Below are 15,331 nucleotides of genomic sequence, written 5' to 3'. Positions count from 1 at the left end.
AGTTTTAATTAGTCTCAAGTGCAAACTCAAGCTACTTTGGCCACAGTCCAGCGGATAATTGTGGTTTCATTTAGTTTGTGTAGATATCTGTAAGCTATTCAAGCTTTCAAGCTTTTCATTCAAAATAATTATCTAATCTTAAGATTACTGACAAAGGAAAAAGCAGGAACTGCTAAGAACCTGTCGTCAAAGTTATTGTCAGGGTTGATTGTCAAATGAAACTTTATGGAGAATAAAGGTTTTGTTTAGAAAGAAATGGAGTCAAACAACACTGAAACAGTTTCCCACTCGCTCAGATTGATTGGACTGACGTACGAGGCTGTATCTAGCTCTGATTAAACGCAGGTGTCCTATTATTTTATATAGAATAGGCTGATGAAACCAATGATACAAAAATTATGATGTTACACATGAAATGTCCACGTATAATTAAAAAAAGAAATAAAAATGTCACAATACCCCCACTACTCCTATTATAAATACCAACAATACAGTCTGTCTGTATTTAATTTTCTTACCTTGAAGGTCATACATTTGATCTCGTTTAATTTTGCCATGTTTGTTGTTGGGGAGGAAAGAAAGTCCCTTTCTCGTTGAAGCGCTCCACCGAATGTGTGACTGTTGACTCTTCCCTCCACCAGGGGGCAGTGACGTCGCTCCATGTCCGCCAGGCGCCGCTGAGCCCAAAGACGAACCCACGAAGAAGACTAACCGGAAGCATCCGTCACGGAGAAGCCGGCTGGTGCGGACAACGATTCTCTCACAGTTTTCACACAAAACCATCAAGACGTCGTACGCAATGAGGTATTTATTAACGTGTGCATCTAGAAACATTTAGGATCCGCTGGAATCTGTCGATTACAGTCAGCAGGTCCCGTGTTAGCCTAGCCTTTAGATGTTAGCCTAGCCTCTAGATGTTAGCCTAGCTTTTAGATGTTAGCCTAGCCTTTAGATGTTAGCATACTCTGTCGGCTAGCCTGCTAGCGAGCTAATGACAACATGGCCGGTTTATTCCACACATTTAGTCCACAAAGAAGATTTTTATGTGACTTTAGTGACGAACATGAAAACACTTCCCTAACTGGTTATTTGTCAATATGCAACTCTGGCTAACATTACAGAGCTAGCTAACGAGAGTGAATGAATGAATGAATGAATGGATGAATACGTGAATGAATGGATGAATAAGTGAATGAATGGATGAATAAGTGAATGAATGGATGAATGGGTGAATGAATGGATGAATAAGTGAATGAATGGATGAGTGAATGAGTGACTGAATGAACGCGCAGCAGTCAGGAAGCTCTGGTCGTTGAATCTGTAGTGGGACAGTGGAGCCTCTGAACCATCTTAAGGAGGATTGTGACCTCATGTGTTCACGTCACTTTGTTTGCCCCCAGAGGGGACCGCGGCAGGGGCCGAGGGGGCCGCTTCGGATCCCGGGGGGGTCTCGTCCAAGGGTGAGTCAGACACCGAGCCGCTCCACTGGTCCTGGGAGCACCTTCAGGGCCAGCATGTGGAGCTGGGGGGTCCTACAGGGGGGTCCTTCAGGGGGGTGTTACAAAACCAGAATCCATTACAGAGTTTTGAGAACAACTCCTGAACCCAAAATTTAATCTCCTTCAAAGTGTTATAAAAATGTCTGACTCATGTTGTCGTCTTGGTGTTGGAGTGACGTTAACCCCTTCAGGACCCTCCTGACCCCCAGTTGTTCCTCAATGCGGCCTGATGTGACAGCATCACTCAGGTTCCCTCCACGTCCGGTCACATGATGAATGCATTCACACGTCACTCTGTGTGGCGATGGTAACGGCGTGTTCCCCTCGTTCCTGTGCAGGTACCGTCCGTTTGTCCCACACATCCCCTTTGACTTCTACGTGGTGAGTAACGTGTTGGCGTGTCGCTCTGAGTTGATCCTTTTTAGCTGGTTCACAGCAGCTGGACCTGCCTAGCTGTGGTGTGTGTGTGTGTGTGTGTGTGTGTGTGTGTGTGTGTGTGTGTGTGTGTGTGTGTGTGTGCGCTGATGCCCACTGATGTGTGTCCCCAGTGTGAGATGGCGTTCCCCAGAGTGAAGCCTGCTCCTGATGAGAGTTCCTTCAGTGAGTGTCTGCTGAAGAGGAACCAGGACCTGAGCCCCACGCCTGCAGAGCAGGTGAGGACAGACATCAACCAATCATCAGTCAGTCCCTCTGACATGTGATTTATGGTTGCCTAGAAACCCTGTTTTCTGCTCTGTTCTTTTAGTCGTCCATCCTGTCCCTGGTCACAAAGATCAACAACGTCATCGACAACCTGATTGTTGCTCCTGGAAACTTTGAAGTGGTGAGTTCTTCTTTTTAAAATGCACTGGTGTCATGCCTGGAGTGTCCCCTGCCTCACGACCGCAGTCTGTTGGGATAGGCTCCAGCACCCCACGACCTGCGACAGTGGAGGACGAGGTTATTAACGATGAATGAATGAATCACTGAGCTCTAGAGAAGCCGGCGTCCAACACGTCTGTCCTTTCCGTGCCTGTGTAGAATCTGTAATAACCGTGTAATAACATCAGTTCATGTTAATAACACCGTCTGTCCACAGCAAATCGAGGAGGTGCGTCAGGTGGGCTCTTACAAGAAGGGAACCATGACAACGGGACACAACGTGGCTGACCTGGTGGTGATCCTCAAGATCCTCCCCACACGTGAGTGGCCACAGGAAGTGATGTCACCTGTGAAAACAGGATGCTGGTGTCTAGAAGTCGCTGGTGTAACACACCTTTCTGAGGAGAACACAACTAGAGCAGGAAAGGGCAAGCTACGGCCCGCGGGCCGTGGACGGCCCATCAGGCTTTCTCACCCGGCCAGCCAAAGTGTTCCAACTATATAACTGTAGTAATAGCAGTAGTAGTAGTAGTAGTAGTAGTAGTACTAATAGTCGTAGCAGTCATCACTACGGTTCACCCTGTCACCTGGTGACGGTGTGTGTGACGGTGTGTGTGACGGTGTGTGTTCTCCACAGTGGAGGCGGTCGCCGCCCTCGGTAACAAGGTGGTGGAGACCCTCCGTACTCAGGACCCCTCAGAAGGTGAGCAGGACTCCGTGACGGGGCGTCGCTCCGACCGCTCACCAGCTGTTCCTGGTGATCGATCACCAGCTGTTCCTGGTGATCGATCACCAGCTGTTCCTGGTGATCGATCACCAGTGAGGCTACATGTAGCATCCTGTCGCTAGCTGACCGACTCTGTTCCAGTGCTGTCCATGCTGACCAATGAGACGGGCTTTGAGATCAGCTCTGCAGACGCCACCGTCAAGATCCTCATCACCACCGTTCCTCCCAACCTGCGCAAGCTGGACGCGGAACTCCACCGTACGAACTCACACACACTCACACACACACACACACACACACCCTCCACCCTACACACATCCGTCAGGAGAGGTGACGTCAGGTAGAAGCAGAGACGTCTCCACCGTGACGCCGGTTCTGCTTCTGCTTGACATTACTCGTTGTCTCTGACCTTGAAATATATTATTATATAATGTATATAATATGTATTATAATGTATATGTTATCATTATATCACTGTCATGCTGCTGGCTTCCACTTGTCTGCTGTGGTTTTTCTTCTTCCAGTGGACATCAAGGTGCTGCAGAGCGCTCTGGCCGCCATCCGCCACGCCCGCTGGTTTGAGGAGAACGCCTCCCAGTCCACGTGAGTAGAGCTGGTGTGTGTGTGTGTGTGTGTGTGTGTGTGTGTGTGTGTGTGTGTGTCAGCAGCCCTCACTGATGGGATGTTGGTCACCATCAGGGTGAAGGTGCTGATCCGCCTGCTGAAGGACCTGAGGCTGCGTTTCCCGGGCTTTGAACCCCTCACCCCCTGGATCCTGGACCTGCTGGTGAGTCAACACGTTCAGACCGACCACTGATCCAGTCAGGACTCCAGTGTCTAATGTTCTGAACCCACAGGAGTCGCTGAGTCCTGGAGATGCTCAGAAACATCTTCATAGATGGTTCTACACTGTTGATCTTCACTAATCTCACCCTGGAGTGTTTTTATGGTTCTGTCTTCGTTCTCGTAACTGACTGGTCGTGGCGACAGTGAAGGTCTAGAACACACTGATGCAGAGTCCATGTTACCTCCAGAAAGCAGTGCATCCTGGGATGCACTTCGAGAAAAATGTCTGCATCCCAACATGACGAGTCTCGTGACGAGAAACTCACGCCAGTTTCTCGTCACGAGACTCACCTGCGTGACTCGAGACTCACCTGCGTGACTCGAGACTCACCTGCGTGACTCGAGACTCACCTGCGTGACTCGAGACTCACCTGCGTGACTCGAGACTCACCTGCGTGACTCGAGACTCACCTGCGTGACTCGAGACTCACCTGCGTGACTCGAGACTCACCTGCGTGACTCGAGACTCACCTGAGTGACTCTCGTGTCAGATCAAAACATGAAGACGATTTCTGGGTTTAGATCTCAGTGGAGAAATGGAAAGATTGTGAATATTTTTGTTGAATGAAAGTATTTAAGGCTTGAAGCCCAAAAAATGTGAGTCAAAGACACGCAGATGAGAACACCCTGATGTTCACCAGGGACACCTGAGGGAACACCAGGTGTTCACCAGGGACACCTGAGGGAACAGCAGGTGTTCACCAGGGACGCCTGAGGGAACAGCAGGTGTTCACCAGGGACACCTGAGGGAACAGCAGGTGTTCACCAGGGACACCTGAGGGAACAGCAGGTGTTCACCAGGGACACCTGAGGGAACACCAGGTGTTCACCAGGGACACCTGAGGGAACAGCAGGTGTTCACCAGGGACACCTGAGGGAACAGCAGGTGTTCACCAGGGACACCTGAGGGAACACCTGAGGGAACAGCAGGTGTTCACCAGGGACACCTGAGGGAACACCTGAGGGAACAGCAGGTGTTCACCAGGCGTTCACACCTACTCAGGTTTCCAGCGGTAAACAGAGATAACTGATGTTGTGGTTAATTATGGCTGCTAATGATTTGAACCCCCACCGCCCTGACTCTGGTTTGACATGAGTATGGGGGCGGGGGGGTTGTGTGTTGGCTCGTGGGGGCCCCCCAGTGGTGACCTGGTGTCCCTGTGTTTCAGGGCCACTCGGCGGTGATGAACAACCCCTCCAGACAGCCTCTGTCTCTGAACGTGGCCTACAGGTGTGTTCCCAGCTGACCGTTGCCCCCCCCCCCCCCCCCAGCAGACGTTTGCTCTATCTGCTGTGTGTTCCAGACGCTGCCTCCAGATGCTGGCCGCCGGCCTCTTCCTGCCCGGCTCAGTGGGCATCACCGACCCCTGTGAGAGCGGCAACTTCAGAGTCCACACCGTCATGACTCTGGAGCAGCAGGTGTGTGTGGGGGGGTTCACTACCACTGGGTGTGAAGCTGTGTTGTGACAAAGGTGTGTGTGTGTGTGTGTGTGTGTGTGTCTGTGTGTGTGTGTGTGTGTGTGCAGGACATGGTGTGTTTCACTGCTCAGACGCTGGTGAGGGTTCTGTCGCACGGAGGCTACAGGAAGATCCTCGGCCTGGAGGGAGACGCCAGCTGTAAGACACACACCACACACACACACCACACAGACACACACACCACACACACACACACTTGTGAGTGGGGCAGGACTAAACTACTAAACTGCAGTATTCAGTTCAGTAGTAATCTGATTACTAGTAGATTACTCTATCAGTGACTGTAAAGTAGTGGTAGGTGAGAGTGTAGCCAAACAGCATAGGATGGTGGTGTGTAGGATGACTCTGGTGGTGAGGAAGATCAAGAGGGCAAAGGCAGAGCAGAAGAAGAAATGGTGGAAGCTGAAAAAGGAAGAGTGTTGCATGACTTTTAGGAAGGAGTTAAGACAGGCTCTGGGGGGTCAGGAGGTGCTTCCAGATGACTGGACAACTACAGCTAATGTGATCAGGGAGACAGGTAGGAGAGTACTTGGTGTGTCATCTGGAAGGAAAGTAGATAAGGAGACTTGGTGGTGGAATGAGGAGGTACAGGAGTGTATACAGAGAAAGAGGTTAGCTAAGAAGAAGTGGGACACTGAGAGGACTGAGGAGAGTAGACAGGAGTACAGGGAGATGCAGCGTAAGGTGAAGGTAGAGGTAGCAAAGGCCAAACAAGAAGCTTATGAGGACTTGTATGCTAGGTTGGACAGTAAGGAGGGAGAGACTGATCTATACAGGTTGGCAAGACAGAGAGACAGAGATGGGAAGGACGTGCAGCAGGTTAGGGTGATTAAGGATAGGGATGGAAGTCTATTGACAGGTGCCAGTAGTGGGATGGGAAGATGGAAAGAGTACTTTGAAGAGTTGACGAACGTGGAAAATGAGAGAGAACAAAGACTAGAAGAGGTGACTGTTGTGGACCAGGATGTAGCAAAGATCAGTCAGGATGAAGTGAGGAGGGCATTGAAGAGGATGCAGAGTGGAAAGGCAGTCGGTCCTGATGATATACCTGTAGAGGTATGGAAGTGTCTAGGAGAGGTGGCAGTAGAGTTTCTGACTGGGTTGTTCAACAGGATCTTAGATAGTGAGAAGATGCCTGAGGAATGGAGGAGAAGTGTGCTGCTGCCCATTTTTAAGAACAAGGGAGATGTGCAGAGTTGTGGCAACTACAGAGAAATAAAGCTGATGAGCCATACAATGAAGTTATGGGAGAGAGTAGTGGAAGCTAGACTAAGGGCAGAAGTGAGCATTTGTGAGCAGCAGTATGGTTTCATGCCAAAAAAGAGTACTACAGATGCAGTATTTGCTCTGGGGATGTTGATAGAGAAGTACAGAGAAGGCCAGAGGGAGCTGCATTGTGTTTTTGTAGATCTGGAGAAAGCTGATGACAGGGTGTCCAGAGAGGAACTGTGGTATTGTATGAGGAAGTCTGGAGTGGCAGAGAAGTATGTTAGAGCGGTGCAGGACATGTATGAGGACTGTAAGACAGTGGTGAGGTGTGTGTAGGTGTGACAGAGGAGTTCAAGGTGGAGGTGGGACTGCATCAGGGATCAGCTCTGAGCCCCTTCTTGTTGCTATGGTGATGGACAGGCTGACAGACGAGGTTAGACAGGAATCTCCATGGACTATGATGTTTGCAGATGACATTGTGATCTGCAGTGAGAGCAGGGAACAGGTGGAGGAGAAGCTAGAGAGGTGGAGGTTTGTCCTGGAAAGGAGAGGAATGAAGGTTAGCCGCAGTAAGACAGAGTACATGTGTGTGAATGAGAGGGACCCAAGTGGAAGAGTGAGGTTACAGGGAGAAGAGATCAAGAAGGTGGAGGATTTGAAGTACTTAGGCTCAACAGTCCAGAGCAATGGAGAGTGTGGAAAAGAGGTGAAGAAGCGTGTCCAGGCAGGATGGAACGGGTGGAGGAAAGTGTCAGGTGTGATGTGTGATAGAAGAGTTTCAGCTAAAATGAAAGGAAAGGTGTACAAAACTGTGGTGAGACCAGGGATGTTGTTTGGTCTAGAGACAGTGTCCCTGAGGAAAAGACAGGAGACAGAGCTGGAGGTAGCAGAGATGAAGATGCTGAGGTTCTCTCTGGGAGTGACCAGGATGGATAGGATCAGGAATGAGTCCATCAGAGGGACAGCACATGTTAGAGGTTCTGGAGATAAAGTCAGAGAGGCCAGACTGAGATGGTTTGGACATGTCCAGAGGAGAGATAGTGAATATATTGGTAGAAGGATGCTGAGTTCTGAACTGCCAGGCAGGAGGCCTAGAGGAAGACCAAAGAGGAGGTTTATGGATGTAGTGAAAGAGGACATGAAGGTAGTTGGTGTGAGAGAAGAGGATGAGAAGACAGGGTTAGATGGAGGACACTGATTGGCTGTGGAGACCCCTGAAGGGAAAAGCTGAAAGGAAAAGAGGAAGACTCTATCCTAAACAATGAATGAAATCAGAACTCTGTCCTAGTGAAACACGTTTGTGTTTAGAGGTTCACCGTTATGATCACAAGACGTGTGTGTGTGTGTGTGTGTGTGTGTGTGTGTGTGTGTGTGTGTGTGTGTGTGTGTGTGTGTGTGTGTGTGTGTGTGCACTCAGACCTGGCCACAGAGATGTCCACGTGGGACGGTGTGATCGTCACCCCGTCAGAGAAGGCCTACGAGAAACCCCCCGAGAGGAAGGAGGAGGAGGACGAGGCTCTGGAGGAGGGGGGGGACGGAGAGGAGGAGAGCATGGAGACCCAGGAGTGAGGGGGGGTTCAGGTGGGAGCGTTGTTAACACACACACACCCCTAACACTGCAGGTTCTGTGTAACATCCCGGACCGACAGGTTGGCTCTGGACCGGTTCTGGACCGGTTCTGATCCAGGTCCTGAACACAGGACGGAGTCAGAGGAGACAGAAGTGTCAGAGCTCACCAGAAACGTCGTGATGGTCACTACTGTGACGTTTCTCATAACGGGGAACCGAACTCCACGGTTCTTCTGCAGTGGAACGTTCTGCTGGGAGAATCCAACATGGAGGAAACAGAACAACAAATGGAGTTGTTCAGCGAGAGACAAACCAGATTTTAGAAGACATGAGTATTAAAGACAGTTTGTGGTGAAGAACGTAGATGACCCCCTCATGACCAGTTGTCTTGAGGGGGTCTTTGGATCTCGGGGGGTTATTTTAGTGCTGATAGGGTTGGGTGAACAGTCACAGGATGTGTTCTGAGTCCGTCTGGGCTTCAGCCTGTAGGTGGCGCTGTGCTCTGGTGAGTGTCACCAGGCTTTAGACGGGTCCACTCTTCCACAACGTGCTGGTCTTGTTTCCACAGGAGCGTCTGGTGGGATTATTGGAGAACGGTGCTGGTCTGTGGTGTCCAGAGGCTGCCTGAACAGAAACACCAGCAGGTCCTTCTACCGACGACGGGCTTCATCTGACACCGTCTGTGTTCACGTCTGTGGGCTTCACCTTTGTTACAGTTAATTCTTCCATTAAATGTTTTTTTATTTAGTTGGAATCTCTTTATTGTCTGAAGACTGACGAGTCAAAGCTGAGAGTAGATCAACAGGGTAGATCAAGAGAGTAGATCAACAGCAGTGAAAGTGAAATGACCGTTAAAAGACGAGCAGCGTCACTAACACCACTGTTACTACAGTATTAGTGTGATGACTCACTGGTACTAGTATGTGTTACAGTATTTTGAAAATATCTTGTCTGTATTTTAACAAGAAGTCCAAAGTGTGTCAGAACAGTTAGCAGCACTGAGGCCCGCGGGCCGGGTGTGGCCCACCTCCACCTTTGTCACGGCCCCCCGATCAGTGAACGGTTCCAGAGCTGATCGATCAGAACGGTGAACAGACGTGACAAATGGTGAACAGACGTGACAAATGGTGAACAGACGTGACAAAGGCTGAACAGACGTGACAAAGGCTGAACACCTGAACCTGCAGCGACCAGAGGAAACTCACCTGGACGTGGATTCACTCGTTACAGCGTCTGAGGTGAACCTGGTTCTGGTTCTGGAACAAGTGAAGAACATCATCATCTCCTGCTCCCCAAACCTCTGCAGACAACCAGCGGTCCGTCCAGGTGGAGGGTGTGTGAAGCTCTGGAGATGCTGAAGGAGTTCAGGGGTGGAGTCTGTGAGCTACATGCTAATGCTAAAGGAGCCAGAACCTCTTGTGACATCGATGAAGCCCACACACACACACACACACACACACACACACACAGGACACACACACACACACACACACACACACACCACACACACACACACACACACACACACACACCAGACACACACACACAGATGCAGTACCACACACGGCCACACGGTGGCAGCACCCGGAGCCTCCCCGGTGGACACCGGCTGCTGTCGGAGCTGAAGAAGAGCAGTTCCGGTTCCATTCCGGTCAGCATGGCGGCGGTAGCGGAGACCCCCTCCGGGAAAGACGTGATAGCAGACGGCCTGGTGGAGCTGCTGACGCCGGCCGTCCAGCAGCTCGACCTGCACGTGCACTCCGTCCGGTAGGTCCCGGTAGGTGTTCGGTAGACACCCGGTAGGTCCCGGTAGACACCCGGTAGGTCCCGGTAGGTGTTCGGTAGACACCCGGTAGGTCCCGGTAGACACCCGGTAGGTCCCGGTAGACACCCGGTAGGTCCCGGTAGATACCCGGTGGGTGTCCGGTAGACACCCGGTAGGTCCCGGTAGACACCCGGTAGGTCCCGGTAGGTGTTCGGTAGGTCCCTGTAGATACCCGGTAGGTCCCGGTAGACACCCGGTAGGTCCCGGTAGATACCCGGTAGGTCCCGGTAGATACCCGGTAGGTCAAGGTGGGTGTCCGGTAGACACCCGGTAGGTCCCGGTAGACACCCGGTAGATACCCGGTAGGTCCCGGTAGGTCCCGGTAGACACCCGGTAGATACCCGGTAGGTCCCGGTAGACACCCGGTAGGTCCCGGTAGATACCCGGTAGGTCCCGGTGGGTGTCCGGTAGACACCCGGTAGGTCCCGGTAGACACCCGGTAGATACCCGGTAGGTCCCGGTAGACACCCGGTAGATACCCGGTAGGTCCCGGTAGACACCCGGTAGGTCCCGGTAGGTCCCGGTAGATACCCGGTAGGTCCCGGTAGATACCCGGTAGGTCCCGGTAGATACCCGGTAGGTCCCGGTGGGTGTCCGGTAGACACCCGGTAGGTCCCGGTAGACACCCGGTAGATACCCGGTAGGTCCCGGTAGGTCCCGGTAGACACCCGGTAGATACCCGGTAGGTCCCGGTAGACACCCGGTAGATACCCGGTAGGTCCCGGTAGGTCCCGGTAGACACCCGGTAGATACCCGGTAGGTCCCGGTAGACACCCGGTAGGTATTCGGTAGGTCCCGGTAGATACCCGGTAGGTCCCGGTAGGAACCGTCCGCCCACCGGGAGCCGCGGCTCATCTCGTGTCACGTGACAGCATCTCTCGTGACGCGTCCCGTGAGGTGTGACGTCACCCGGTGCCCCCCCCCCCCTAACGCCGTTCTCCGCCCCCCACAGGGAGAGCCAGGTGGAGCTCCGGGAACACATCGACGGTCTGGCCTCAGGTGAGTTCCTGGGTGACGTCACTGGGTTTAGTCACGTGAGGACACGTGTCACGTGTTTCCGGTGTGTGCTGCAGAGCTGTGCAGGATCAACGAGCACCAGAAGGTGGCGCTGGACCTGGACCCCTACGTGAAGAAGCTGCTGAACGCCCGGAGGAGGGTGGTGCTGGTCAACAACATCCTGCAGAACGCCCAGGTGGGTCCCCCCACCCCCCAGTGACCCCCCAGTGACCTGAGGGCGGGAATGGAACCCACAGCCATCACCAGGGGTCACCAGATGGCGGACCCCTGGTGATGGTTCTGTCTGGACCCGTGACCCCTCCGTGACCCCTCCCTGATAAATTCACCAGAGTAGATTTTGTGACGGTCGCGGCTACAGACGGGGGGGGGGGCGCTGCTCCAGTTAATACGGTAATAGATCCACTCAGTTCAGCCAATCAGATCGTTTCTTTACCTGTCAGCCTACCAGGAAGTGAGACCGCTCTCTACTGCTTTAGTTCCCCTACAGGAGCCCAGGGGGAGGGGGACAGCAGAGCTGAGGGCAGAATGACCCACAACAATGCAAACGGAGGTTCACTAAAGGCGTGGTGCAGTTTGGGGCAACAGAAACATCTTTTAGTGAGGGGGCAGTTGTGGAGAAGAGCTTTAAGGTGTTGAGTTTATCAGAGGGAGAAGAGATGATGTGTGGAAGAAATGAAACCAGTCCCGACGTCAGGTCCAACCAGAACATCAGGACCATGAACAGAGAACCGCGTGTGTGTGTGTGTGGGGGGGGGGGTGTGGGTGTGTGTGTGTGTGTAGGTGTGTGTGTGTGTAGGTGTGTCTAGGTGTGTGTGTGTGTGTGTGTGTGTGTCAGGTTCCTTCACAAAGAAAGGAGCTCTTTGCTGGGTGTAACACCACTGACACACAAGAGGGGGGGGCATGTATGCAGCAATAAGATGCTGACAGAGGGGCACAGATCTGAAGCGGGGGTCTCTGAAAAGAAGGATTATTCAGCTCTGTTTACACTTTATTTTTAATCCTGAGGTTTGTGTGTTCTTCAGTCCAACATGAAGGCTTAACATGTATTTTCCTGGGTCTACTTTTATGTGTGGTGAGGTCACAGAGCCAGCTGTGAGGTCACAGAGCTAGCTGTGAGGTCACAGAGCTAGCTGTGAGGTCACAGAGCCAGCTGTGAGGTCACAGAGCTAGCTGTGAGGTCACAGAGCCAGCTGTGAGGTCACAGAGCTAGCTGTGAGGTCACAGAGCTAGCTGTGAGGTCACAGAGCTAGCTGTGAGGTCACAGAGCTAGCTGTGAGGTCACAGAGCTAGCTGTGAGGTCACAGAGCTAGCTGTGAGGTCACAGAGCTAGCTGTGAGGTCACAGAGCTAGCTGTGAGGTCACAGAGCTAGCTGTGAGGTCACAGAGCTAGCTGTGAGGTCACAGAGCTAGCTGTGAGGTCACAGAGCCAGCTGTGAGGTCACAGAGCTAGCTGTGAGGTCACAGAGCTAGCTGTGAGGTCACAGAGCCAGCTGTGAGGTCACAGAGCTAGCTGTGAGGTCACAGAGCCAGCTGTGAGGTCACAGAGCTAGCTGTGAGGTCACTTAAACACATCCTGCATTGATCATAGATAATAACTGATCATGTGGACAGAGGGACCGGCTATAAGACACAGACTGGACTCGGGTTCAGACCTTTGACTAAGAGGACATTTTTCTAACCGGACCTCCGTGACGTTAGTTGAACACCCCTGGTCTACAGGATCAGCAGACATTCACACCAGGAGTGAACAGTGATCCATCGGTCCTCACCGTTAATCTGTTTCAGGAACCACATGCGATTAATGAATTTTGGATGGATGGATGGTGGATGAATGGATGAAGGATGAATGATGGATGAATGATGGATGAAGGAGTGGATTTATTTACTTTATTGATCCCAAAATAGGAAATTCCCACCTTACAGCATAAATAAAAATAAAGATAAGAATAATTTAAGGAGAAGAATAAAATTAAGAAGTAATCAAATGAATAAGTTATATATTAAGAGTATATGAAAGAAAAATATGCAGTGAAATACACCGATGGTAATATCAAATATAAAATATACAGATGTCAGACGGGTTTGACTGACACTGCTGCTAACGCTGCCACGACTACAGCAGTAGTGGTGTCACTATTACTACAAGTACTGTAGTATTCCTTGTATTTAATACTATATTAGTCGGGCCACTACCAGCCCATCCCTCCAATCACAGCCTGGTCCAGCTAATCATGAACACACGGGCTAACAGCCAGTTAAACACTACGTGACAGGATGATGGGATGTTTCCCCTCAGGAGCGTCTGAGGCGACTGAACCACAACGTGGCGAAGGAGACCGCCAGGAGGAAGACCATGCTGGAGGCTTCTGGGGTCTTCACCTCTCGCTCCCCCAGTAAACCCTGACTGAGGACTGAGACCCCCCTGGAGACGTCTCACTGGGGGAAACTCTGAGACATCCAGAGGCGTTCGCTCTGTGTTTCAAAGGAAATAAAATGTATGAAGACCTTCAGGTCTACCTTCATGAAGACCTTCATGTCTCTAAAGTCAACTGGCCCCCTGCTTCTGTCTAACATCCTACAAATGTAACCCAACCAACTCTTTATGGAGAGAAGGTCAAACAACAACTAGGAGAAGCCTTTTAATGTTTCATAGACTGAATACAGAACAGATCTGCAGTAGAGTTCTAAGTAGAACAGTTCAGGAGAACAACGATGATGCTGTGATGAGAGGTCTTTGTTGGGGTTTCTTGTTACAGTTAACGTCAGAAAATCTTTTCTCTATTCAAAAAAGGCCAATAAAACACGTGTTTGGAGTTTGTTCAGTGACCCAGTGTGAACAGACTCCATGATGACTACATGTCGATGTACACGAATGATGATCAGTCTACATTTAGGTTGTGTTGAGCTGAACGTTCTCTTCAGTCACAATGTGTTTGTAATTCAATGTGAACTCCGTCACACTGCAGAGATATTTGAACAATAATTACAATTAATCACCGTGAAATTACTGCCTTTAAAAATTGTGTTTTATTTACATCTGACTTGTAATATCTGAAATGCCATTCCATTTATTTATGTATTAGCATCAGCATCATAACCACTGTCTGGTCAGAAGCCTCAGATGTAGGAAGATGCCGTCCAATAGATAATCAATATGTAATACAGGAATGTTATTGTCACTGTTGTCATTAAAGTACTGCTGTGGTATTACTGCTAACAGTTTCCCTTTGACATTTACATAAGAGGGTGATCGATGACTTCGGTATCCCTAATATGAAACATGTTCTTAACGGGATCGTCTATCAGTAGACGTGTACCACACTACAGGTCTATACAGTCGTGCTCAGAGTAATAGCTGTGTCTTTAAAAAGGGGAACAAATGTCAACATTTGTCAAACCATGTTCATGAGGCAAAACCAAGAAATGCAGGGGAATTATGGGATGTAGAATGATTGTCCTGGGCTGGAGTTCCTGCTGACCAGCGCCAGAAGTTTTTCGACTCCATGAACCACAGACGTGAAGCAGTTATCACAAACCCTGGTTATGACACTAAAGAACTTTTTACTTTATGTTCCTGTACTACCAACTCTCAGTGGAGATCATTTTATTGGCACTGTTCATGTCTTTCTGAGCAGGATTATTCAAAAAGTTCCAAACAGTTATATCTTCTGGGCAGCAGAGCACTGGGGAGTAACCGGTGATCCAGGTGCAGCATCATGTAGTTCATGTGGACCACATTTACCTCAGACTGGCTCAGGAACACTAAAACACCTTGATCACCTGTCATAGGAACACATGAGCTCAGTCTGGGCCTGATAGGCATAATTTAGTTTGGCCCTACCTAAATTAAATTGTAAAAATCCAACTGATGGTGAGCAACTGATTAGTTTTCTCCAGAGCTGAACGTCTCCAGTCTCAGGTTCACCAGAGAGGGACGTCCATCACCAACAGGCTCACTGTCACTTACTGACGGATGAGGCTTCATCTGCTGAAGAACAAAGACCCTGGATGTGAGGACAGGACTCATCGTCACCAATGCTGAAGGCTTCTGAGGGCGAGAAGTTGCATCCTGGATTTAGAAATACATTTTATTTTAAACCTGAAATAGATAAATGTACGAGAAATCAACCTGCAGTTGTTGTAGTGACTCTACTGGTCTAACAGACTGGAACACACTAGTGATCGACCAGGTCAAAGTTCTACAGGAAGTGTTTGACAAAACAGGAAACATCCAGAGGGTCTCTGTGTTCTGTCCCCAAGAGGACCAGAAGAAAAGACCCAACAGAAGGAACGGGTCTG

At 50.4% G+C, this 15,331-nt stretch overlaps 2 protein-coding genes across 2 annotated transcripts; both read left to right on the top strand.

Annotated features, from left to right (window-relative positions):
• Nucleotides 1-705: 705 nt before the first annotated feature.
• On the top strand, nucleotides 706-8,937 carry ilf2 (interleukin enhancer binding factor 2). Its single transcript, XM_068332771.1, has 15 exons — nucleotides 706-804; nucleotides 1,401-1,460; nucleotides 1,838-1,880; nucleotides 2,048-2,152; nucleotides 2,245-2,322; nucleotides 2,578-2,680; nucleotides 2,998-3,063; nucleotides 3,229-3,345; nucleotides 3,612-3,690; nucleotides 3,787-3,874; nucleotides 5,103-5,164; nucleotides 5,238-5,352; nucleotides 5,460-5,550; nucleotides 8,039-8,202; nucleotides 8,759-8,937. The coding sequence occupies exons 1-14, from the start codon at nucleotides 800-802 to the stop codon at nucleotides 8,188-8,190; spliced, it is 1,164 nt and encodes a 387-aa protein (XP_068188872.1). The 5' UTR covers nucleotides 706-799; the 3' UTR covers nucleotides 8,191-8,202; nucleotides 8,759-8,937.
• An 809-nt stretch (nucleotides 8,938-9,746) lies between these two features.
• snapin (SNAP associated protein) lies at nucleotides 9,747-14,242 on the top strand. Its single transcript, XM_068333106.1, has 4 exons — nucleotides 9,747-9,957; nucleotides 10,968-11,014; nucleotides 11,089-11,207; nucleotides 13,329-14,242. Exons 1-4 carry the CDS (start codon nucleotides 9,848-9,850, stop codon nucleotides 13,434-13,436), a joined length of 384 nt encoding a protein of 127 aa, XP_068189207.1. The 5' UTR covers nucleotides 9,747-9,847; the 3' UTR covers nucleotides 13,437-14,242.
• The last annotated feature ends 1,089 nt before the right edge of the window (nucleotides 14,243-15,331 follow it).

This window comes from Antennarius striatus, chromosome 14 (genome assembly GCF_040054535.1).
Source record: "Antennarius striatus isolate MH-2024 chromosome 14, ASM4005453v1, whole genome shotgun sequence".
Taxonomy (NCBI): domain Eukaryota; kingdom Metazoa; phylum Chordata; class Actinopteri; order Lophiiformes; family Antennariidae; genus Antennarius; species Antennarius striatus.
Note: the sequence above shows the minus strand (reverse complement) of the source record. Positions and strands in the feature narration are given on the sequence as shown.

Excerpts from the sequence above, each read along its gene's own strand:
- ilf2 (XM_068332771.1), top strand. Across the intron at positions 2,681-2,997 it reads CCTCAAGATCCTCCCCACAC|TGGAGGCGGTCGCCGCCCTC; the intron begins GTGAGTGGCCAC and ends TGTTCTCCACAG. Across the intron at positions 5,353-5,459 it reads TCATGACTCTGGAGCAGCAG|GACATGGTGTGTTTCACTGC; the intron begins GTGTGTGTGGGG and ends GTGTGTGTGCAG.
- snapin (XM_068333106.1), top strand. The coding sequence starts at position 9,848 with ATGGCGGCGGTAGCGGAGACCCCCTCCGGGAAAGACGTGATAGCAGAC. Across the intron at positions 9,958-10,967 it reads CTGCACGTGCACTCCGTCCG|GGAGAGCCAGGTGGAGCTCC; the intron begins GTAGGTCCCGGT and ends CGCCCCCCACAG. Across the intron at positions 11,208-13,328 it reads ACATCCTGCAGAACGCCCAG|GAGCGTCTGAGGCGACTGAA; the intron begins GTGGGTCCCCCC and ends GTTTCCCCTCAG.